Below are 25,380 nucleotides of genomic sequence, written 5' to 3' on the forward strand. Positions count from 1 at the left end.
AGCACTCAAAGCGATTTACATAGAAGGGGGGGATCTCCTCAACCACCACCAATGTGCAGCATCCACTTGGATGATGCGACGGCAGCCATATTGCGCCAGAACGCCCACCACACACCAGCTTACTGGTGGAGAGGAGACAGAGCGATGAAGCCAATCAGTATATGGGGATGATTAGGAGGCCATGATGGACAGAGGCCATGATGGACAGAGGCCACTGGGCAAATTTGGCCAGGATGCCGGGGTTACACCCCTGCTCTTTCGAAAGACATGCTGGGATTTTTAATGACCACAGAGAGTCAGAAAACAAAACATTCCCTTCGAAAACAAAACTCAACCACTGCGTCTTCAGCGGTTCGGATTTAGGAACATCAAAATGACTGCTGTGTTCCTTATTGCACCCAAGAACAGAACACCACAATCGCATAGATGCCATTCTGCTCATAGACAGTGCTCCAGCGTATCAACAATGATCACGCGGACTATGATGACAGCTCGCTCACGAGCGAGGGCGGGTCTGTGTTGAAACGCTGCTGTCAATCAACAATCGTGGGAGGGGCTTCGATTTTGTGACGTTACAAAATCGAACGGCTTGATTTGAGAGAGGGGAAAACATATAAGGAGATAAAAAATAAAAGAAAACACTGGATGGATTTTTATCATTTTATGATGGTTGTGTACAGGCACTGCCAACACACATTTCAGTACAATCAACTTGTAAAAGTGCATGTACCATTATATGACCCCTTTAAATAAAGCACATAAACAGTAGCCTTCCTGAGATTAGCATACTTTCTGTTCTCTGCAATGCTGCAAATAGGAACCGTTTCTAAAAAGTAACATGGAAAAGACAACTTTTAATATGTGTCACGGCTGGTGAGGACACGGTGTAATAAATGTAGGCACTGACAGTGACAAGAAAGCCTATTCCTAAGATCAAGCTGCTTTATTCTTTCAGTTTTTTGATAACATGACCTTGAGAATAACTTATTTTTTTAAATACTGTAAATGGTAGATTATAAGGCTATATATTTTATGCTGATGTATAGTATTTCTAAAGTGCTAAAAATGAAAAAAATAACCCTTGACACAAACCGAACCGAGGATTTTGTGAACCGTTCCACCTCTACAAACACCCATGGCCCCTGTATCAACATACAATGTCTGTTTTGTATGATATAATCAACAAAAGAGTGAAATAACAGCACCACCACGTTAACCGAGCTGCTGAAAAACATCTTTGTCTCATTCCAATTTAGTTGCAGTTTCATTTCAGAACCTATGTATGGCAATGTGGCGCAAGTCAAAAATCGTTACTTCATAAATTACTTCTATGAAAAAAAACTTTAATATAAATACATATTGAAATGAAAGTGACGGCTAAATAACAAATCACTGGGGTTAGTTACAACTCGAACAAATAACACTAACACCATAGAACAGGTTTATTTCACTATATATTTGCTTTATCTGATTGGATCTGTCAATAACTTTTTCTCACAAAATCACACATTGTCAGTGAAATGGTAATTTTGTTTTATTGTACAGAGCTTATAGACATTTATAGACACACATAAAATACTATTATATTGCAGAGAAATGTGTAGACTTGTTAATACATCAGTTTATGAAATTGCAGGTTTTATGTAACAAACAAAAGTAAAACAACAACTTTATTTTGATATTTCTTTAAATAAATGTTCAATCAAAGAATAATTCAGTCATTTTTAATAAAAATAAAATCTCCAACAAATGTCATTGTTTATTAGTTAACTAACATTTACTTAATGTGAATCTCACATGATTTACTTGGACATTTTGATTATTTGATTTGATTGATTTTGTTTACTTGGATGATTCTTTGATTAGGTGAAACTCTTCTCACTTTAAGTACAGTCGTACGGCTTTTCTCCAGTATGAAGTCGCTCGTGTGATTTCAGGTTTCCAGACTGATTGAAACTCTGGTCACAATATGAGCACTTGTAAGGTCTTTCTCCAGTATGAATTCTTTGGTGCTGTTTCAGATGACTAGATGTAGTAAATCCCTTCCCACAGTCACAACAAACATGATCTCTCACTTCATTATGCATTTTCTGGTGCCGTTTAAATCCTTCCGGCCTTGCAAAACTCTTTCCACACAGAGTACACAATTGAGGCATCTCATCTGAATGAACATTCAGGTGTTTATTTAGATGTGTTGATGAAATAAACTCTTTACCACACTGATCACAGATAAATGGTTTTTCTCCAGAGTGACGGAGCAGATGAATTCTGAGATCAGATGAATATGTATAACTCTTTCCACACTGAGTGCATGTATACGGTTTCTCTCCAGTGTGAATTCTCATGTGTGTTCTAAGGTCTCCTTTTTGTATGAAACTCTTTTCACACTGAGGGCATGTATACGGTTTCTCTCCAGTATGAATTCTCATGTGTATCTTAAGGTATCCTTTTTGTACGAAACTCTTTTCACAATGAGGGCATGCATGTGGTTTCTCTCCAGAATGCATTATTAAGTGTGTCTTAAGATATCCTTTTTGTGTGAAACTCTTTCCACACTGAGGACATGCATACGGTTTCTCACCATTGTGAATTCTTAAGTGTGCCTGAAGGTTTCCTTTTTGTTGGAAAATCTTTCCACACTGAGTGCAGGTGTGCGTCTTTTTGGCCTTTGCTCTTTGAGTTATAAAGAAAGGATGTTCCTCCTCCTCTTCATTCAGTTCTTGTCTTTGCTCTTTCACTTCCACCTGGTCTAAAATACACATCAAGTTAGAATAAGTTCAAGTGAACCCTTATTTAATAGGAAAAAGCAACATATATCCGTTTCAGATCTTTCATGTGGCAAAGGTTTGTTCATTCACTTGTTAATATAGTTAAAATATGGTTGTAATTAGAGATCGACCGATTCATCGGTTTTGCCGATATACCAGTTATTGACAAACATCCAGACCAATAGTCCGGTTTGAGTCCGTTGCTGGAGCGGCTGAGAAGGGTGCGCTGTCATTACACAGAACAAGAGCGCCATCTAGAGGCCAAATAAAACCATCACTGGCACCTCGAGTTGTTTATTTTATCACGTGAGGCTGTGCGCTGCATGGAGAGAACACGCTTCATGGAGAGCACTGACACTTCAGATGCGCATTTAAAACACAGACAGCGAAACGGTATGAATACAGAGCACTAAAGTACATGTTGCCATTTCATTATAAAGTAATTAATTTGTTGACTAGATGCTGCGTTTGCAGAGAAAGAACAGAAGTATGTCTGCCGTCGAGGCTGAGAGGATTAACATTAGTAGTACCTCAAGCGGTTAAAAGAATATGATAAAAACACACGCAAACCTGACCCAAATGTTTAATGTCGCAAATGTTACCATCTATTTCCATTAGTTTATATCCAGCTGGTCACTTTTACGCATTCATTAGCCGGCGACGTGTCATATTTAAAGCTAGTAACGTGATTGCTTTCTCAACATTAATACGTTCATGTAGCCGTCAGAAACAAATCAGAAACGCATTCGATTTCAGTAATTTTTTTTAGCACTACAATATTGTTATTTTGATTAGATAATCTTCAAGTGTTCTAAAATTGAAGCAAATAAAGTGAGAGACTATAGGCCTACTTGTAATATAGGTCTACATTTATGTAATTTTAATGCTCTGGCCTTGGCAGATATTTAAAGATGGCCATCTTTAAGCATGACTCTTTGGATTTATATGAAAAGGTAACACTTTACAATAAGATTCCATTTTTAGCATTAACTAAGGTTAATAAATATTGTAGAAGTATTGTTCATTGTTATTTTGTTAATTTCAACATTTACTAATAGCCTACATTTTAAGTAGTAAATACATTTTTTTATTTTATCTGTTAACCTTAGTTAATGTACTATGAACTAACATGAATGATCAAGGTACAATTGTATTGCTCAAATATTAATACATGCTGTAAAAATGTACATTGCATAATATAGTTCATGAAAGCTAGCTAATACATCCTTGTTAACAAATGGGACTTGCACAGTGTTACCTATGAAATGTAAGTATGTTTCTAGGTTATAGCTAAAGACTACCGGTATCGGTAAAATCCACTATCGGTCGACCTCTAGTTATGATAAAAAGGTTATGATCAATTAGATGTATTTCTCCATCATTTATCATCCATAAACTGCTTATTAATTCACATCTACCAAAGCAGTCAACAATGAAGAATCAAGAATGGACACCAACCTATTTGTTCCTCAATATCTTCATGTTTTATTCCTGATGGTTCTGGATCACTCATGTCTCCAATCTCCACTTTAATAAACTCCATCTTTAACAGTCACACAGATTTCAGCTGCTACTCCTGGAGTCTGTCCTTCTCTTGTAGGATGATGGGAATATTCCCAGTATTTATTGGTGAATTGTTGTGGAAGGGGCTTCACTGCAGGTATGAATTTTTATCCAATCTGCATTTTAAAAGTACAGAGTCATCATGTTAAACTGAGCAGCTGAAAAGCCTCATTGTCACTGAAAGTTCCCCGTTTTCAGCTCATTCATTATGGTGATGTCTGAGATCTTCTGTAAATTGGCACATTAAGCTCATTTTATTGGTGTCAACAGGCTGAAACAAACTACAGCATCATTACCTTTGAAATTTCACTTCAGTTCTTGTCTTCTTTGCTCTTTCACTTCCATCTGGTCTGGTCTGAAACATATTACAACATTAAGTTGTTAGAATAATGTAATGTGAAACATAATGTTAACATGTTAACAGTACATATTTGCTGTACAGAGTAAGGCTATATATTTTTACTATATAACACATCATGAAAGAAGCAAGTTCATCTTTGTGTTTGTTATATATAAATAGTACTACATTGCTGGATTAAAATTAACCCAAAATGTGTTTATAGTGAAACCCAGAAATCTTATATGTAACACTTTATTTCGATAGTCCACTTAAGACATTCTACTAACTATAAGTAACTTTGCAACTGCATGTCAAATAACTCACTAGAGTATTAGTAGACTGTCAGCTTAATATCTGCTAACACTTTATTTTGATGCTCCTCCAACAGACATTCTACTGACTATAAAGCCCCTTTCACACAGAGATTCCGGAAAATACACATATAATGTGTCCCGGGATTGTTTGATTTTGGTTAATTCACACTGCCAGTAATTTTCCAGAATCTGTGCGTGCATTCACACACATCCCGTAAAGACACGTGACATCGATGTAACATGTAATGTCTCCAGTGTCTTAAGCGATTTCTCTCTCGCTTGTGCATTTTTTTTTTCTAATTCGATCATAAACTAGCGCATTACGTACCGTTTCACTAGCTGGCGAACTATCCCAGCTTCAGCGCCATCACTACGACACACACTTTACGCCATTGATTACGGCTTTTGTTCACGCGGAGCGAGTTCCGGGACTGATACCGGCAATGTTACTAGGTCCCCAACTCGGTTCGATCCCGGCATCAATACCGGGATGTGTTTGCGTTCACACTGAAGGCACTCTGGCAATATCCCTGCAAATTCCCGGGATCAACGCGCTGTGCGAAAGGGGCTTAAGTAACTTGGCAACTACAAGTCAACTTTGTCTACTAACCCAAACCCTAACACCTAACAGTCTACTGACAGTCTACTACAGCCTACTAATACTCTAATGTTAATTGACATGTAGTTGCAAAGTTACTTATAGTTAGTAGAATATCTAAAGTGGACTATCAAAATAAAGTGGAACCATCTTATACATTAAAAAAATCACTTTTACACACCAAGAATGACTATCAAAAGGTACAAATTTATTAAAAACTGTTAACAGTCAAACGTAACAACGTGTGCGTGAAAAGAAAATATTGCAAATCAACAGCCACACAGTTTACAGTTAAATGAAATTGTTTTTAACAGTTCAGTTAACATTGATGAATATGAACTGCATTTAAGACCAAATTAGACTTTTTTTTTGCATATTGCATTCAAATCCAGACTCAAAACAAATATGTTTATCTGTGCATTTACTGAATGAGCACTGTGCCACAGAACATCTGACTGATTGCACTTTATGTCGTCTATGTATCATCTTTTTATTATTTTCATTCTTTTTATAACTGGTTTAATTATCCTTGTTTTTACTTTTGGTTACGATTTTGTTTATTTTTTGGTTAGGGCTGTCTGGTTGGAAGAGTTGAGAGAATTGACCCTTCGCAGGGAGTTTGATTGACAGGCGATCTGACCAATCATAATCCGCCATCCGCCATTTTTCTCCGACAAAGCAGTCAGGAGAGTTAGTAGATTAACATTGGAGGATTTGAACTTGAAAAACGGGGTGTACTGACGTCTTTCCGCAGTTAAACAACATTCCTTCTTATGTTCATTTATGTTTATTTGATGCTATAAATTAACTAGAAGTAAGAGATGATCGCTTCACGAGCAACTTTAAGAGGCTCTACAGCGATCTGTCAGACACATTAAAGAGCCACAAAACGGTATTTATTGTTAAATTTCTTTATAAAATGACCAAATTCTAAAGGTGAGACTTTGTTTCATATCAAAAGTAACCTGGTTTGTCCTGTCTGTCAGCGCGTTGTCAGTGTCCTCTCTGCTCCGCGATGTATTTTTCACTGAGTGAGAACATGGTGTGGCGCGAGAGCGGCGTCGCTTGTCGGACATAGCAACAGTAACTAAAGGGGCGGGTCTTTGCGAACCGTCAATTGGGAAGTGAGTTTACGCACGCACTCAGACATGAGTTTGGGACAGCAAGTCCTTGGATGCAGGCTGGTATATTACTTATGCATATGTTGTGATTATTTTTTCATTATTATAATTCCTTTACTATGTAAAGCACTATATATGTATGAAATGTGCTATAAATAAACATCTTACACATTAAAATAATTAATAAAATATTTATATGTAAATCTTACTTTTGTCTTTTTTTTTCTCATAGGTTTGATATGAGCATCAGTAACCTTGGTTACAGGCGCACAGCATCCTGTCAGTGTAATTCAGTTCTCTTTCGCGACTTATCGCGCTTTTAATATTTATTTTCAATATAAAGCACATCCTGCTCTTTTCTTTCTCATTCATTCACGTTTTGTTATTAATCATTTTAAACAGAATCATCAACTGAAATCTGCACGGATTATCAAAAATACGACACATTTATAGGACATAAAGGGTCTCTGCGGCAAAAGTGAAAGTACCAGCGGGTGAAATGTTTCGAAATGTCTCTTTGCACAGCAAAGCACCCGTTGATAAAGGGTGAGAGACCTTGCGTGTGGTGTGGCTCGCGAGCCATAGGTTCTCGACCACTGATCTAGACTGTAAATGGATCAACAAAAAATTATGATAATATTAAAAATATCTTCATTTGTGTTCCGAACGTGGACAAAAGTCTTGTGTGTTTGGAACGTGATGATGGCGAGTAAATCATTTTTGTGTGAACTGTTCCTTTAAGAAATGGAAGACCAAGAAAGATGACTCCTCTCCAAAGTCGGTTTGAGTTCTGTAATGAATAACACGGACATCAATGATTTAATATATAATGTGAGAAAGAAGGTATACTGTTGCATAAAAATGAGTGCTGGGCAACAATTAATCGTATCCAGAATAAAAGTTTGTGTTTAAATAATACATGTGTGTGTACGGTGTATAATTATTTTGTATATATAAATACACACATGTATTGAGTGTATTTATATACAAATTATGTATAAATATATATTCAGTGTATACATGCAAATATTGCTTAAATATATACATTCATGTGTATTTATACAAAATAGTTATACACAGTACCCACACATATATTATGCAAACACAAACTTTTATTTTGGATGCGATTAATCGCGGTTAATCGTTATCCAGTACTAAAGGCAGGAGACAACAGAAACATTTTCTAAAAATAAACTCAGAATAATGAAGCAATCCTAGGTCTCTAGCTTTTTATCTACAAAAAAATAAACATGGTTTAACCCTTAATTAAAAAAACAATTGATAACGACGAGGAATTTTAACCTTTCCTTACCATAAACCGTTTTTTTTCCTCTGTTCTGAAGAAGCTGAGAAAATCCTTGCGCAGAAGTCGTCTGTGTCAATTACTCCCGGCACAGGCAAAATTAACACACAATGCGCAACAAGTCTGAAATATTACATGCAAAACATTCATTTTAACAATTATCACTACAACAGTATTAAAATAATTCAACTTTTTTTACATATTGCCGTTTCATTTCCATAAGGGAAACTAAATTCATTACATTCTGGTTAATAAAAATAATTAAATGTAAATCTGTTGATAACCCTCAATCAACATACTTAAAAAAAAAACTAAAAAAAACTTGTAAACATGACATAAGAAACCCACTATATTAAAAGTGTCTCTTCAGTTCAATAAAAGAGGCCGTTAAGTTGTTAAAACCACGAATATTCCCACATAAAGCTCTTTTCTTGCTTTTTCCGCATTCCAAGAAACCTCAACATAAACAACATTAGAATAACATACTGATCATATTCTAACATTTCATCATGTTGAGCTATATAACATTGATTAGTTGTATGTACATTTGCTCACCTGTCTAATAAGTACGTAAAAACGGTGTCTCGCCAAGTCGAAGTTAGTCGCGGACGTGGAGCTCTCGGCATCTCGAAAACGGCACGCTGATATTGATCCTCGTTTTAGTTCTCCTTTTGTCCAAAAGTCTGCTAGCCATGGTCCATAATGTTTGAACGAAACAACAACAGCGTGAGCGTGCCGCTAGACGTAACGCAGTTGTCCACGTCTGTCGCCATGGTTACTATGGCAGTACCAGCGGAGACCAGGGATAACGCTGATATTACGTCATTGACAGGCAACAAGTGAACCAGGACGAGCCATTATTTAAAATTGGAATTACTCTGAAATTAAAAATCTTTGGGAACTTTTTTGGAGTTTATTACAAAACTCTTACATATACTTAATTTAATTTATCTATTATTATTATTATTATCAGTCTTAATTGTATTGTTGACCTAACATGTTTGCTTAAAATCTCAGGGTAATCTTCAACTAAATGTATTAAGACAAAGAGGTTTAGCTGACCAAGAAAAAAAAAAAAAATTTTTTTTTTTTTTTTTGAGGAATCCCTGCATTGCATACAAAGAAAATGATGTGAATTTGTACATTTTAATGTTTGAGAGACAAAAGCCTTCCAGAGACAGTAATACATGGTTAAATGACTGACTGGGTGATATAATTCAAATAATGAATATGTGTTTAACAAGAAATGCTGAGAAAACTCTACTCAATTAACTAGCCTACTGCTTTTTTCTATTCAATTAAATTAACTACTACTAATCTTGTAATGCGTTATCCAGATTACAGTAAATCAGTAACTAGCCAGCATGTATATGTGCATACAAGCATACTCTGTGTGAGTGTGTGTGATTACTGTGTGTGCATATATATATATATATATATATATATAAATTAAAGACTAAATTCAGCTCTAGCCTTAGCCTTAGCCTAGCACTAGCTTTATATAGGCTAGCTCTACATTATGGACCATTATTCATATTGTTAATCAATGTTAACATCAATTCTTATATTAGAAACTAAGAAGATTCCGTGGTTATTACATATTAACACTAAACCTAAGCATATAATGTGTTCAATACCTCATATCTCAAGCTGGTTCATGTCATCTTTCACGTGTGGCTGCACACTGACTGAAAATATCCAGCATCCAGCGAAAATACTCCATAATTGTCCTTCATTCAAACTCTTACACGGTCGTTAAAGCATCTTAGTAACAAATAGTATATTTGAAAGCTCTGTTTATATGAACCCTAAACTTTGCGATTCAATGCGCATATTAGTTTACATAGTGTATTACGTGCAGTCTGAATGCAAACAAAGATTACGCGCATGCGCAGTGCGTCGGTCAGAACCGGAGAAAGACAGACAAAAAACTGACGTCAGGTCACAAGAGATTTTTAGCTAATTTCAGTCTCTTCTGGGGCCATATACTCACCAATGAGGTCCGGACCTCGACATTTTTGTGTATATAATAGAAGTATATAATAAAGGCCGTGAAATAATTGCCAGATCTTAACTCTACTTTGGTTCTGCAAGGATATTGTGCAACGCCAGGATACCCGTCCTTCTCATCTGAGCTCCTCAGTCTAACAGCGCTCGTCACTGTCAGGGTTGAGATGACCAATCAAATCACAGTAGGCGGGGCTTATTGTTCACAGAAGCTGCTGAGCACGAATTCCAGACTGAGTGACGTTTCAGTCATTTGGTTATAAAGTAGGCTACGAGATAAGATGTATGTAGATAAACTAAACATTAATATTTGACTACTGTTTTATGATAGAAATGTTAAAGGACAGACATAAATAATCATGGGTGCAAACTAATAAACTTTTGTCTAATTTTGCAATTTTGAATTTAAAATAGCCTTTAATTTGCGTGATTCGTGTAATTTGTCAATGTAAAATAAAAATGAAAATAAAAAACTGTCAATGTGACAAGACAAGAAACATTAATGAAGCCCTTTTCATCATATTAGGCACAATGAATGTACACATAGCCTACTGTGTTCCTTAGCCTTCAGTAAATGTGTAATGATTCATGAAACAAATAGCTATCAGCTTTGTTTACCTTCTTCACTGACAGAAGAAAAGACAGTATCAATCAAAGCTCAGCAATGGGAAGGGAAGAGCTACAAGGCAAAATAAGGAGACTGAGAGAAAAAGAAAGAGAGAAGATGATGGAGAAGAGAGGAAGAGCAGGTACTGACAAATAAATAAATGACATGTATTTGGCCTTCCAATATATTAAAATGCACATTTATGTAGATCTGTGAACCCCTAGCAAGCTTTTGGGACCTCAATATTTATAAAACCCTGCATACGGCCCAGGTCTTCTCACTGAAAGGTCAGAATTTTCGTTCAGATCAGTTTTAGAACAGAACAGTTTTAGAATATGTATTATACCGAGTCTATGGATGGCAATTTGTCATAACAATATTCTTTCACAAACTTTAAGTGATCTTGGAAATCATTTTGTGAATTTATAAATAAACAACACCTAGGCCTATATAAAAAAAATATTTAAGGCAAGGCACTTTTATTTCTAGAGCACATTTAAAACAGCCACTGCTGAGCAAAGACTTGTTGCCCAATCTTACAACTTTAGAAAATAAAAATACATAAACTCACAGGAACACACACAAATTCATAAAATTACATTGAACCAAAAGTCTTCAGTGAGGACTTAAAGCTATCAACATTGGAAGACAGCCTTATGTTCCGGCAAATCATTCCACAGTTGAGCAGCAACAGAAAAAGGCACTATCAACCTTTTAGTTCAAGCGAGATTGTGGCACAGTCAGCATTAACCTGTTTGAAGACCTTAAGGGCCTAGAACATTTCCGGTGGAGAAGAAGATATGTAATGTAGTGAGGAGTCTGGCCATTTAACCCCTTATACACATACAACAAAACCTCGAACTTAACACTGTATTCGACCGGCAACCAATGAAGTGAAGAACAGGCAAAATATGTTTCTCTCTTTCTAGTTCCAGTAAGAAGCATGGCGGCAGCGTTTTGTATCAATTTAAGGTGGGATAAGGAGGATTTAGCCACGCCAAGATACAGTGTTGATACAGATACAGAACATACTGTTGAAATGAAAGTGACAGCTAAATGACAATTCAGAGACTTCCAACTCAAAAACAACTTCCACAAAACTAATGTCACAGTTCATTTCAATATACATTTGCTTTATCTGAATCCCATTGTTTATTTGAAGTATTGGATCTGTAGATAACCGTTTGCTCACAAAATCACACATTGTCAGTGAAATGGTAATTTTATTTGTTGTTATTGTACAGAGCTTATATGCTACTTTTATGTTGCAGGGAAATGTGTACTCTTAAATAAATTATGAAATAATGGGTTTTATGTAACAAACAAACGTTAAAAAAATAAAATAAAATAATTGATATTTGCAGTCAGAATAAAACAAAACAATTCAAAGAAATACTTAAAGAGAGTACACATATTTCTGATTCTGATGTAGAAGCAGCTTTGAATGGTGTGACAGATTTGCATTCTTCATGCAGCCTTTCTCTCTCTACAGAATATACCAGGAAGCAGTTTTTTCAAAAGAACTTCTCCTATGTGCACCCACAACCTATTTACATAGGGACAGATGATAAAAGAAGAGACAGGTATGCACAGTACATCCCTCTCAAATACACTTTGAATGCAATATTAAAAGATCCTGTGGTTTGGCAGGAATGTGTGAAGACTCAAAATGTCCCTCCTACAGGGGTATTAACTGATGTGTGTGATGGATCAGTGTTTCATACCAATGCTTTGTGTATGCAGCCAGGTACAGTATAAGTTTAAAGCTTATTTTGTACCAGGATGATTTTGAGGTAGTCAACCCTCTCGGCTCGGCAAAGAAAAAGCACAAGATAGTGGGGGTGTACTTTACACTTGCCAACTTTGAGCCGTTCTATTGGTCAATTTGATCACCTGCAAGTTTTGCTTTTGTGCACGGAGCAAGATTTTAAATACTTTAGGCAGGAGAAATTGTTTTCAAGAATTCTGTCAGGCATTAAAGAGCTAGAACACAATGGTCTAGTCACGTCTTCAGGTCATATTGTACGGGCAACGGTCTTGTGCATCGTTGGTGACAATTTGGGATCCCACTGTATTGGTGGTTATACTGAAAGTTTCAGTGCTTCCTCTCACTGTTGTAGGTTCTGTTTGGTACCCAGAAAGGAAATTGGTAATGTGACAGTCAGGTTTCCATTGAGGACAGTTGAAAATTACAAAGAGGCAGTGCAGCTACTTCAAGACAGTGAAGAAACAGTTGTAATTGGAGTGAAGTTTGACTCATTTTTCAATAGTCTTCAGTATTTTCATGTATGTCAGCCTGGCCTTCCACCCTGCATAGGCCATTACTTATTTGAAGGAGTGGTTGACTATGACCTTTCTATTTACCTGCAGTCTGATGCTAGATCAGTTCCTTCAGAAGTCAATGAACGTGGAATTAAGATTGGTGGGCAGGCAGCTGAGAATTGGTGTTTGCTGCACTAATTCCCATCATTATTGGGGACAGAATCAAAGACACCCAGGACCATGTATGGCAGGTTGTGAAAATGCTAAAGGAAGTAGTGTGTTCCGCCAATATATCTGCCTGCCCAAATTAGTTTCCCATTCAAGAATATTTTGAAACAAGGAAGCATCTATTTTCCTCTGAAAAACTGAAACCAAAGCATCACTATCTCCTACACTATCCATGAGGTTTGGCCCACTCATTTGTTTGTGGACAATGAGGTTTGAAAGCAAACTCTCATACTTTAAACACTGTGTGATGAGGACACAAAACTTCAAAAATGTTTGTAAGAGTCTGGCAAACAATCATCAGCTCCTTCAATCCTTCATGAACTCCAGCTCTACAGGTGAAAGACTCCTCCCCTTACCATGCTGAGCTGTACAGCAGTAAAGTACGCAATACTATTGCAATACCATTTTATTTTGGGGATATTTAATTAAATTTTATCAATCAATAAATTCCTCTTGAAACAAACTTTGTTGTACTATTTTAATTTAATACTGTGAAGCTGCTTTGATACAATCTGTATTGTGAAAAGCGCTATACAAATAAACTTGACTTGACTTGACTTGACTATTGAGGCAAGCTTGGTCACGCCTGACTTGGTGTCCACAGAAGTGACCTTTAAGGGAACTCTCTATAGAAAGGGTTCCTTCTATGCCTTAATAATGACGAGTCTGTGGAATTGAGATGGTCCTCACTGCAGAACATGAAATCCAGGGGGAGGAGTTGGATCCAGATCCAACTCCTCCCACCTTACATATACCTAAACTAAAGGCTTGTTCGACTTCATGCTGCTCTGCGCAGACCGATCGGCGGCTGACTTAAAGCAGTGCATGCCGGTTAGAAGTTTTGTCCGACTTGATACAGCGCCGACGCCACGTGACTGTGATGTATGCCATCAAAGTACCGCGAGAGCAATTCGAGAGTAGCCGGAGAACTCAGCCAGCAGCTTCTCAAGAGCGGCTGCACTGGGCTGCACGTGGGCTGATGACGACACAGCTGTTCCACGATTGGCCGGATTCACCGCATGACAACGATCACGTGTGTTTCGTGTTTATTCGAACACCTTTAGTTCCTCTAAAGCTCTCAAATCAGTTTATTATAACAGTGAACACTCTTTTCATGTCGTTTTCATGTTATGTTGTGTCATGTTTATCAAATTAAAACTGATTAAAAAACGTAGACTCCACTTCATTGATAGTAGCTTATGTTGAACTTTATTCTTGTTCAAACAGACGCTGTATGAAGCACTACATAAAGTATTGAATGAAAATGTCTCTGAAACATCTGTGTATTATTTGGCAAATATTGCATTTATTTCACTTCAGCTGTGGTAAAGTATGCAAACACCACGTGAGCGGTCACTACGGGAACCAGAAAGTGTCCGGCTTCACGTCTCCGTTTGCAGCTCCTCCCCGCCTGCACGCGGCTACTCTCGCCGATCGGTTACATCCAGCCGCAGCCGATGTTGAACACACCTCTACCAATCTCCACCCCTTAGATCTGGATCCAACTCCGCCCCCCTGGATCTTGTGTACAGTGAGGTGCTACTGGTGGAATTTGGACAAATTGAGCTTGTTCTTATGAAGGATACAAAGATGTCTATTTTCTTGTGACATCACACTCATCATCTTACATGCCCCAGAGTATGGGCTCTATAAAGTTGGAGAAGCTGCAAGGGATATGCTTTGCATTCATTCTGATCATTGTCTAGATTTTTACCCACTTGCTGCATACAGTCTGTTTGCGATGAAAGTAATATCCCTGAAGCATAGTGTTTTAGATCTGTAGCTATGTTTCCATTTCACTGATCATTTATTTCCCCCTGTTTAGCCATGGATGAGATAGCCACACTTATTAAAGAAGCACTTCCAATGTATAGCACACCGGCTACAATGCAACCCATTTTGGATGCCCTCCGAGACGTGGGTGTGGAAATGGTTGATGACATGAACCTTGTACAGACAGATGACCTTGCTGGAGTGCTTAAACCCATTCAAGCAAGGAGGCTTCTTGCACACATAAAAAGTAAGTTAAGGCCTATAGTTTGAACATTTGGATAAAAAAAATAAATAAAAAATAAATTAAATATTGACAAAGCGCCTGTATTTTGAATATAAGTGATCAATGATCAATTTACTAAATCCACAATTTCTACAAAGTTGTGTATTTACTTGGAAAATGCTGCCAGCTGTTTTGAAGAAGAAATTAAGCAATCGGGTGCGACCAACAGCCAGGGAAAGGAGGGAAATGATTCGCATTATTGCCGCTGAAATCCTTGCCCTTTGCAAAAAAAATCAAAGAAGCACCTAAATGAAGTTGCACGGAAGATGGTCCTAGAATATCCAAAGTCTTTAAAAGACATGATTGAAGATGAAATCGTTGGAAGTGGGCATGATTCTTTAACAAACAACTTCAGAACAGAGTTGAACAGAACAGATTTGAAAAAAGCTGCAACACAAAGACTCTTATGGCTGTATTCATTGGGAGTCTCGGCCTGTGAATGTGGAAGCACATGTAACAGGGTTAAAAAATAAATAAATAAAATAAAATAAAATAAATGTTCCTATAAATGTTATGTCTTTCACCAAAATTACTGTTTTGTTCATTTAATAACTGTTTGGTGACCCCTTGTGGCGACATGAGTAATTAGTGGGTAATTTGCCCTTTCACTTGTGAGGCCACACCCCTACCCCCAGCAGAGAAAGTTATCCGATGCTGAAGATGGTGGTAGGTAAAATGTGCTCCGGTGAAATTAGTGTTTTTGTAACTAAATATTTGTTAATTTCACGAATAATATTGAGAATAGAGTTGTGGATGTTATGTAACAATATATAAATTGATGTTGATTGTATGTGACTAACTTTGTGAAGTTTGGATGCAACTTTCTCAATATGTGCGTTGCATGGCTGACGCCATCTTTTCAAATCAAACGCAAATGAATCTTTCATTTTTGTTTGCTTTTGTAGATGCATGTATGTGTAAATGCCCACTGTCGCCAGAGGATATATGTTTTTCCTTGTGTTACAGGTATGCTTTTATTTTTGATTCTTGACTGTTAAAACGGTTCTATTAAGACAAATTTGCGCTGCGTCGCAGTATGTTGTTTTAAGCAATGGCAGAGAAAGTTATCCGATGCTGAAGATGGTGATGCATGTATGTGTAAATGCCCACTGTCGCCAGAGGATACATGTTTTTCCTTGTGTTACAGTAAACAACGCATGAAACGCAGTTCTCCGTGTCCGTCTGTGATTTGAGTGCTGTCGGATGAGAAGCGTTACACACAGATGATGAAGAAAAAAGAGATGCAAGAAATGTTCATGGTAAATGACAGGAATACAAAACAAATAGAACAGTTAATGTCAGACACCTTCATATCGCAGAGAAATTACATATAGTCTGGTAAGGACACACAGGTCATTAAAGAAGAATGTCCCTATCAATTTTCAATTGTTGGCATGAAGGCACACTTCAAACTTTTAACCGGTGTCCACATCAGTGAGGCATTTGAGGAGGCAATGGCAACAAAATTGGCTAGAGTTCTTGACTACCTTCAGTCTCTTCCACTTGAGAAGTCAAACATAACTTCAAAACAGAGAGAAGAAATCCAAGCTGGCGGTGGACCCTCTGGAGCAGTGTTGAAGCTACTTTTACACTTCAAAGACGATCATGCAAGAATGTTCCACATGGTCGACAAAACTTACATTGCATATGAGGTTCAGACAGAACACCTGTCACCCACACCATGCATTATTGTATGTGGTAAGTGAGAGGCAACATAATTTGTGTGTGCTAAAATCAAGTAGTGATATTTAAATTGATGGATTTTCCTGATAATATTATAAATTTTATTTTATTTTTCACAGGAGAGAGCCCAATGTCTGCAGCAGCTTTCATGGTGGCAGCGGACCAGGAGGTGATAATGGAAAACATGGCAAGCTTCACAGATGCACTGGTCTGGATGTTTGTGTGTTACTACATCTTTAACATGCACTACCCAATGGCACTTGGGGCCACACTCGAGTTTCTTCAAAGGTAAATGTAATTTAATTATCTTCTGATTGTTTTTTTTATTTTTTTATTCTTGAGGGTAATAATATTTATTAAGAATTTAATTTCAATAAGTGAAAATGTAATTCTTGATATCAAAAATAGTAACAAAAATCCATTCTTGATATCAACAATTCATATCTTTTGAATGATTAAATATTAAAAAAGCTTGCCACAAAGTCGGTGACTGACGTGGAAGTGAAGAAATGGTTGAATAAAGTTGTTATTTTTGTTATTTTTTCCGTGGCTTCATAAAATAAAGATTGAACCACTGGAGTCACATGATCTACTTTAATGATGTATTTACTACATTTCTGGGTCTTGAAGTTTCAGTTACTTAGGCTATCAATGCAGGGACAGAAAGCTCTCGGATTTCATTAAAAATATCTTCATTTGTGTCCTGAAAGATTAAAAAAGCTTATGGATTTGGAACGACATGAGGGAGAGTAATTAATGACAGAAGTGTAGTTTTTTGGGTGAACTATGCTTTTAAGCAGCTTTCTCTCAACAAACATTTTACAGTTGTCATTGTAAATGAGTTATGATATTTGATCACTGCAGAAGTTATTACTCCACAACCTGCGTGATGTCATTAATGCCAGTTTTATATTGTTGAACCTACATGGTTTGAACAATGGATGTGCTATTGTTATTGGAAATAGTTGTGACTAGTTAGTTAATTTCTCCAACGATGGTGGTTGCTCTCCTCCATTGTCATTCTTCTTCTTTGAACTTTACACAGGAAGATCTGCTATAAACACTGCTCTGTTCTGCTTTCTGCATGTAAGCGGGAGAAATTAAGCTAAGCTAGTGTCAAACTTTATTATACTTTGGGCTTCAGACATTACTTATTTCAGTAAGTTTGAACCTAGTCTTATAAGGCAGATGTTTTAGCTTGTACATATGGCTAATCTTTCTAATAAACCGTCTGTACTTCTCATCTCCTGTACTGGATGTCATTTTTTCCTCACAAGTTGTTATGTTCTCTAGAGACCCAAGGAGGAGTATGTGCAGTTGGCCTGCGGCAGCGGCAGCGGCAGATTTTCCAGAGAAAATCTCTGGAATCTCAAGTCTCACAGACTTATAAAAAGTCCACTGGCACTGTTCTACATCCTCTTCTTGTCATCTAACACATCTTTTCCTTCTTATCTCTTCCTCACTAACAGGTTGTAATGTTAAAATTTTATTCGTTTTAGAATTCTACATTACATGTTAGCACAGTAAACAAGATGATCTGTTCAAAAATGTCTATCACTTTTGATGCTGACATAATACAATGTTTTTGCAATAATGAATAAAATGTGTTATAAATATGGAGTTGTCTAATTTCTGATTTCTGTTGATATTGGAGGCATTAAAATCATTGAAGGAACCATGGACCACCAAAAGTTAAGCTCTGAACATTGATCCAGGAGACAGACATAGACATAGACATAAAAAAAAAAAAAAAAGCAGCGCAAAAGCATTTGAATTTTGAATTACTATAATGTACTTAATCACTGGCCGAATATAAACAGACATCGCACCCTGGAGAAAGTAATTCCCGGGGGGTAGCATTCTGAAGGGTGATACATTTAAAACACTTTAAATTTACTGATTTATGTAATTTCTATCATGAACAATTTTACTGTTTAATGAAAAAATGTAAATTCTGTAAAAAACAAAAACAAAAAAAAAAGACAGAACATTATCTGTAAAATAACGTGTGTTTTTTTATTACAGTGTATTTAAATCGAAAATCAATTGTTCTGCACGAATCACCAAGCCTGTGTGACATATTTTAGCTTCAAATTCGCCAAAAGACGAACATGGCTGTATATTATTACTATCTAAACACATCTGAAATAAGCAAATTAATTTTCGTGTGTGTGTGTATATACACTATGTTGCCAAAAGTATTGTGTCACCCCTCCAAATCATTGAATTCAGGTGTTCCAATCACTTCCATGGCCACAGTTGAATAAAATCAAGCACCTAGGCATGCAGACTGCTTCTACAAACATTTGTGAAAGAATAGGTCGCTCTCAGGAGCTCAGTGAATTCAAGTGTGGTACCGTGATAGGTTGCCACCTTTCCAATAAGTCCATTCGTAACATTTCCTCACTATTAACTATTCCAACCAAGCGTGCTGCACAAGCCCTGAAAAGTGAAGCCAAAACGTCTCGATCGCCCCCCGGTGACTGGTCCTTGCCCCCCGGTGACTGGTCCTTGCCCCGACTGGTCCTTGGTCATAAGCCCCGCCTCCCTGTGTTATTCAATGGGACGTGAGACCAACTAAACAATTGGAAATGTGGTTTCTTTCATTTGCTGTCGTTTTTATCACGCTGATGTAAGTTCAAGTGTCTGTTTAAAAAATAAGTTTGTTTTTAGTTAGTTACGTGATGCGGTGGTGTAACGTCATGATTGACAGCTGTGATTGACAGGTTCTCTGAGCGAAGTAGTCACTGAAGCACCAACGGACATTTTTTTCGGGATCTTCGGAGGACTGAGGAGATTGTATTTACTTTATTTTAACAAGCCTCTAGTCGTACTGCAATCAATTTTTAAAAAAGTGTGCAGAATGCTCTCTCCCTGAGTGCATTCTGCGAGAGTGAGGGTGGAGCGTTGATATCGCGGCTTTACTTCCTGCTCACTACTGCGCAGGTCTGGTCCCGAGATCGCTACTGCGCACACTCAAGTTCCAATATGTCAGCGCCATATCGGGACACTGGCGGCTTCAGTTCTCATCAATGGAAGAGAGCGAAGGGGCGTCGTCCATATTTTTTTACAGTCTATGATTCCAACAGCAACTCAGCCACAAAGTGCTAGGCCACGTAAAAGTGGAGCTTTGGAGCAGTGGAGACGTGTTCTCTGGAGTGACGAATCACGCTTCTCTGTCTGGCAATCCGATGGACTAGTCTGGGTTTGGCGGTTTCCAGGAGAACGGTACTTGCCAGACTGCATTGTGCCAAGTGTAAAGTTTGGTGGAGGGGGATTATGGTGTGGGGTTGTTTTTCAGGGGTTGGGATTGGCCCCTTAGTTCCAGTGAAAGGAACTCTTAATGCTTCAGTATACCAAAACATTTTGGACAATTTCATGCTACCAACTTTGTGGGAACATTTTGGGGATTGCCCCTTCCTGTTCCAACAAGACTGCGACTCCAAATCCTGAATCCTGACCTCAACCTGATAGAAAACCTTTGGGATGAATTAGAGCGGAGACTGCGAGCCAGGCCTTCTCGTCCAACATTAGTGCCAGCCACAGAGTCTGTTCCAGTGAGAGAAATTCCTGAGTCTGTTCCAATGATGGCTCCAACCCCTGACCAGAGACCTCTCCAGCCCAAGAGCCCACTCCGTTCACAACCCCATAACTCCTTCCAAAAAACAATTCTTGGGGGAGGGGGTGGCAGTACCATACGTTCTCTGCCATTGTGGCCAAGCCAAGTTCCTGGATCAAGGTATCCCTGGCTTCCTGAACTGCCGGCGCCGCCACTGATCAGCTTCCAGGGTGTCCACCCTCCCACCCTATAGATGTATTACGCCGCGAGGACATGTCTTCCGAGAGGCTCTGTCACCTGTTGAGTAAATAAATCAACACATGCTGGGAACCAAACAAAATTAACTATTATTCCAGGTTGTCTTAATCTATACAATATATTCATAATGAAGATATCATATCTCACTGTTTGAAATATTTGAAGGCCGGTAAGTGATACCATTGAATCTGAACAGATCACAACTTTATTTGCCATCACTTCTTCTACCCAATTAAGTGCCACCATCCCTGCAGTGTATACTGAAGTCCCATCCCTTAACCCCACATAATTTCCTATTTTACTTATTTCCAGGCCAGAGCAGACTTGGGGTTGGCAACCTGCACTCACTGAGAGTGTTGCATTACCGGACAAACTGAAACAAGGGGCAGACATGCTGTCCGCAATGTGTCCTCAGGGGAATGGACGCTTCATCCCCAGATGGTTCACACGATCTGGAGTTTCTTCGAGAGGGCAGAGGTTGATCTCTTTACCTCAGAAGACAACTTTCACTGAGATCTTCTTGAAGGACAGGGACGCGCTGGCCCACGAGTGGCCTAGCATTCCTCTGTACGCCTTTCCCCCAGTCGCGCTACTCCCTCAGGTGAAAACTCCCTTAGGCGGAACCAGTCATGGCTCCCCAAGTTGATGCCGCTGCTGGCAACAGGTCCCTGGCCAATTCCCCTGAGAAAGGACCTCCTTTCCCAGGCAAAGGGCACGATTTGGCACTCCCAACCCAAGCTGTGGGCCCTCCATGTCTGGCTCCTCGACAGGAGCCTACGAGCCTCCCCACGAGAGTATTAAGCTCCATTTCTGAGCCCCGTCTACTAGACGCTTCTAAGACCTTAAATGGTATTTCTTCTCTGACTGGTGCACAGTCTGGAATGAAGACCCAGCATCCTGTGATGTTTCACTGGTGCTGTCCTTCCTGCAGGAGCTTCTGTACAAGGGGTGCACCCCTTCCACGCTCAAAGTTTATGTGGCAGCCATAACATAGCATAGCAGCCTATAGGCCGGAATTACTTAGTAATTTGTTTCTTGAAGGGGACCAGAAGTCGCCTCACCCCCTTATTATTCCATCATGGGACCTGTCTACAGTCCTTAAGGCCCTCAGGGGCCTGCCTTTCGAGCTGCTTCAGTCGGCCAAGCTGCAGCCCCTTTCGCTGAAGTCTGCCCTTCTGCTAGCCCTAGCATCAGTCAAATGAGTGGGTGACTTGCAAGAGCCCTCTGTGAACGTGTCTTGCCTTAAGTTTTGGCCCAACAACTGTAAATTCATCCTCAAACCAATAAGTGGTTACGTGCCTAAGGCGCTCTCCACTCCGTTCAGAGCACAGGTAATTTACCCTCTCTGCTCTTCCCATTTTTGCTTTTGAACTTTTGCTCACAAAATCACACATTGTCAGTGAAATGGTACATTTATTTGTTGTTATTGTACAGAACTTATACACAGAAATGTGTAGACTTTTTAATACATCTGTGTAACAAGTTAGCTCAAAGGGGAAATATTAATAATTAGTTATTAATATTTGGGTCAGTTAATTGGATTAACTTGATGTAGCTAAATTAATATTACAATCAATTAATCAGTTCGTCCAACAAACTCTTTTGATTATTCATTTATTCTAAGAAAAGTATCTTTCATGGCCACCGAAAAATAATCATTTCTTAGCATGTACAGCGCTTAGAGTATGTAACAAGATCAAGATCATAAAATAGACTTTGTTGCAAGCAGAGAATCAGAACCAAATACATATTGTGCACAAGTTTTATTAACTAAATCAAAAACATAACTAAATTAAACAAACATACATACATACATGCATAGGTACATTTATTCTCCACTGGATGAAGAAGATATGATAAACTTGCATGGTTAGCTCGACTCTGTTCTCATGGCTGGAGTGCAGATCGTGGCCTGCCGGCACTGGGCCGGAGAGGACACGCAGAGCAAATGGTGGGAGTTGCGATGGACTACTTCTGCACTGAATGAAGACGTTGAACTCCTGAGGTTGTCCTTGATTCTGTTGTGGTTGAGAGAGAGTCCTCTCTCTCCTGGATGAGCACATGGCTGGTTTTGAGTCGAGGCCTGCTGCCCTGGGGCCTGCTGAGGCCATGCTGGACAGCACGGCACCCTGAACGTACCGAGAAGACCAAGAGTTGATCGTTGCCCATTCAGTGATGGTAAGGTTGCAGTTTTCTTCTGAGTTGGATTGAAGAAAAGACAGTCTGACTCCTTTGGGAGAGTGAAAGGATAGCAGGCGGTGGTCATGGCCTGCCAGGGCCCCAGTGGGGGGGTCCCCACAGACATAAACCCGAAGAAACAGCAGTAGAGAGCCAGAAGAAGAGAGCGAGGGTCACTGTGAATTTGTCTCTAATAAAGCCTGAGAAAGACCCCACCTCTCCGGGTTTGCTTGACCAATGAGAAGGGTGGAATTTCAAAGCAGGAAAATTCCTCTGTGGTTGATTTATGAATCTTTGGTTTAAGCGTGCTCATTTGCATGTGCAGCTGGATTGGTTTCTGATAAAAAAACTAAGAAAGATTCTTGTAATACTAATATGTTGCGTAGCTATCGGCATATCATGTACAAAATCATTTCGATCTTCAAAGTACCAATTTATAGAGACCAAACATGGTATAGGTGAAGTTACATTGACCGTTGGTTCTATCATAAAATACACAGTATCAAAAAAAATAATAGAATTAAAAACACTACACAAGACAGTAAATCAGTCACACAATTTTCTGGGATGCATGTTCATTTATAGATCAGATTAATGCAGCAAAGTCTGTTTTAAAGTCTTTTTCTGTCTTCCCCATTGTCTCAGTCTCGACCACGTGACCATATTTATAACAGCAATAAAACCAACTTATCTGATCGTGGTCATGGTAACTAAGACCTTCTTGCCCTTGTTGGGGGGATGGGACCACAGATCCCAGAGTGAGTTTTAAATATTATTTGTTAAACTATAACAAATACTTGTGTCTGATTTGTCTCAGTCGTTACATCTGTTTATGATATAACAATTGTTGATTTTATGTAACAAAAGTAAAAAAAAAAAAAAAAAAAATCCATATTAAATAAAAAAAACGTAATTGAAAGACTGCTTCATATATTGACAAATAACTGATTGTATTTTTTTCTTCTAACATTTGTTTCCCATCTCTTTTAATTTCAATATTTATTTGAGTAAGCGTTCAATCAAAGAATAATTCAATCATTTTCTTTTTCTCCAACATATAAAACACATTTAATAGTTTATTAGTTACTTAATTACACATTTACTTTATGTGAATCTCACATGATTTACTTGGACGTTTTGGATCTGAAGAAAACATTTGCTCGTTGTGACACAGAACAGTGCTTTTTAATATGAGCCACTAGATTCTTTGATTGGGCAAAACTCTTCTCACTTTAAGTACAATCGTACGGCTTCTCTCCAGTATGTATTCGCTCATGTGATTTCAGGTGTCCAGACTGATTGAAGCTCTGGTCACAATATGAGCACTTGTAAGGTCTTTCTCCAGTATGAATTCTTTGATGCTGTTTCAGATGGCTAGATGTAGTAAATCCCTTCCCACATTCACAACACACATGATCTCTCACTTTATTATGTCTTTTCTGGTGCTGTTTAAATCCTTCCAGCCTTGAAAAACTCTTTCCACATAGAGAACACAAGTGAGGCCTCTCATCTGAATGAACATTCAGGTGTTTATTTAGATGTGATGATGAAATAAACACTTTTCCACACTGATCACAGATAAATGGTTTTTCTCCAGAGTGAACGCGCAGATGAATTCTGAGATCAGATAAATATGTGAAACTCCTTCCACACTGCGTGCATGTATATGGTTTCTCTCCAGTGTGAATTCTCATGTGTATATTAAGGTCTCCTTTTTGTGTGAAACTCTTTCCACATTGAGTGCACGTATACGGTCTCTCTCCAGTGTGAATTCTCATGTGTATAGTAAGGTCTCCTTTTTGTGTGAAACTCTTTTCACACCGAGTGCATGTATATGGTTTCTCTCCAGTATGAATTCTTAAGTGCGTCTTAAGGTTTCCTTTTTGTCTGAAACTCTTTCCACACTGAGGGCATGTATACTGTTTCTCACCATTGTGAATTCTTAAGTGTGTTTTAAGGTTTCCTTTTTGTCTGAAACTCTTTCCACACTGAGAGCAGGTGTGCAGCTTTTCAGCTTTTGCTCCTTGAGTTGTAAAGAAACAATGTTCCTCCTCCTCTTCATTCAGTTCTTGTCTTTGCTCTTTCATTCTCATCTGGTCTAAAATACACAGAAATACAGTTATAATCAGTTCAGGTGAACCCTTATTTAATAGCAGAAAGCAACAGAGATCAGGTTTCAGTTCTCCATGTGGCATATTCACTTGTTAATATAGTTAGAATATGTTTGACAACTGCTATATACAAGGTGATGATCATTTAGATGTATTTCTACGGTGGCCGAGAGAGCTCAACGCGCTGCAACTGAAGAAAACACATGCAAATAGAAAAACACCTGCAAATTAAGAAAACATCTTCATCAGTTTCACAACACATGTGTGCTCCAAATACTGACAACACAACCAAATACAGAAACGCGCTGCAAAAGTTCAGAACACAACCAAATACAGAAACGTGCTGCAAATAGGACAGAACACAACGGAAATGTTTCCGGGGAACCCAATGAAATCGTGAGCATTACCTATGCCCTAACGTTAC

The 25,380-nt window shown here is 38.3% G+C and overlaps 2 protein-coding genes and 1 long non-coding RNA gene across 7 annotated transcripts in view; all 3 read right to left on the reverse strand.

Annotated features, from left to right (window-relative positions):
- LOC309506340 (uncharacterized protein) overlaps positions 1–10,150 on the reverse strand; it is a 90,961-nt gene extending 80,811 nt beyond the window's left edge. The window contains exons 1-4 of one of the 4 annotated variants that reach the window (XM_082180207.1): positions 10,001–10,150; positions 4,628–4,686; positions 4,227–4,447; positions 1,520–2,749 (exon numbers count right to left, since the gene is read on the reverse strand). In XM_082180207.1, coding sequence (XP_082036333.1) covers positions 1,884–2,749; positions 4,227–4,311 — 951 coding nt within the window. In that variant the 5' untranslated portion in view covers positions 4,312–4,447; positions 4,628–4,686; positions 10,001–10,150 and the 3' untranslated portion in view covers positions 1,520–1,883. Of the gene's footprint in view, positions 1–1,519; positions 2,750–4,226; positions 4,448–4,627; positions 8,937–9,644 lie in introns of those variants that run through there. The other 3 variants (XM_082180208.1, XR_014208711.1, XM_082180206.1) reach the window with 3 other exon arrangements.
- Positions 1–25,380, reverse strand: part of LOC309506498 — a 301,633-nt gene that overhangs the window by 72,507 nt on the left and 203,746 nt on the right. Inside the window, exon 2 of the long non-coding RNA XR_014208808.1 lies at positions 13,889–14,591. This is a non-coding gene — a long non-coding RNA (uncharacterized lncRNA). The remainder of the gene's footprint in view (positions 1–13,888; positions 14,592–25,380) is intronic.
- LOC309506365 (uncharacterized protein) overlaps positions 22,416–25,380 on the reverse strand; it is a 43,475-nt gene continuing 40,510 nt past the window's right edge. For both annotated transcript variants that reach the window (XM_082180254.1, XM_082180253.1), the window contains one exon: positions 22,416–24,943. In XM_082180254.1, coding sequence (XP_082036380.1) covers positions 24,078–24,943 — 866 coding nt within the window. In that variant the 3' untranslated portion in view covers positions 22,416–24,077. The remainder of the gene's footprint in view (positions 24,944–25,380) is intronic.

Source organism: Leuciscus leuciscus (genome assembly GCF_965113295.1).
Source record: "Leuciscus leuciscus genome assembly, chromosome: 9".
NCBI lineage: Eukaryota > Metazoa > Chordata > Actinopteri > Cypriniformes > Leuciscidae > Leuciscus > Leuciscus leuciscus.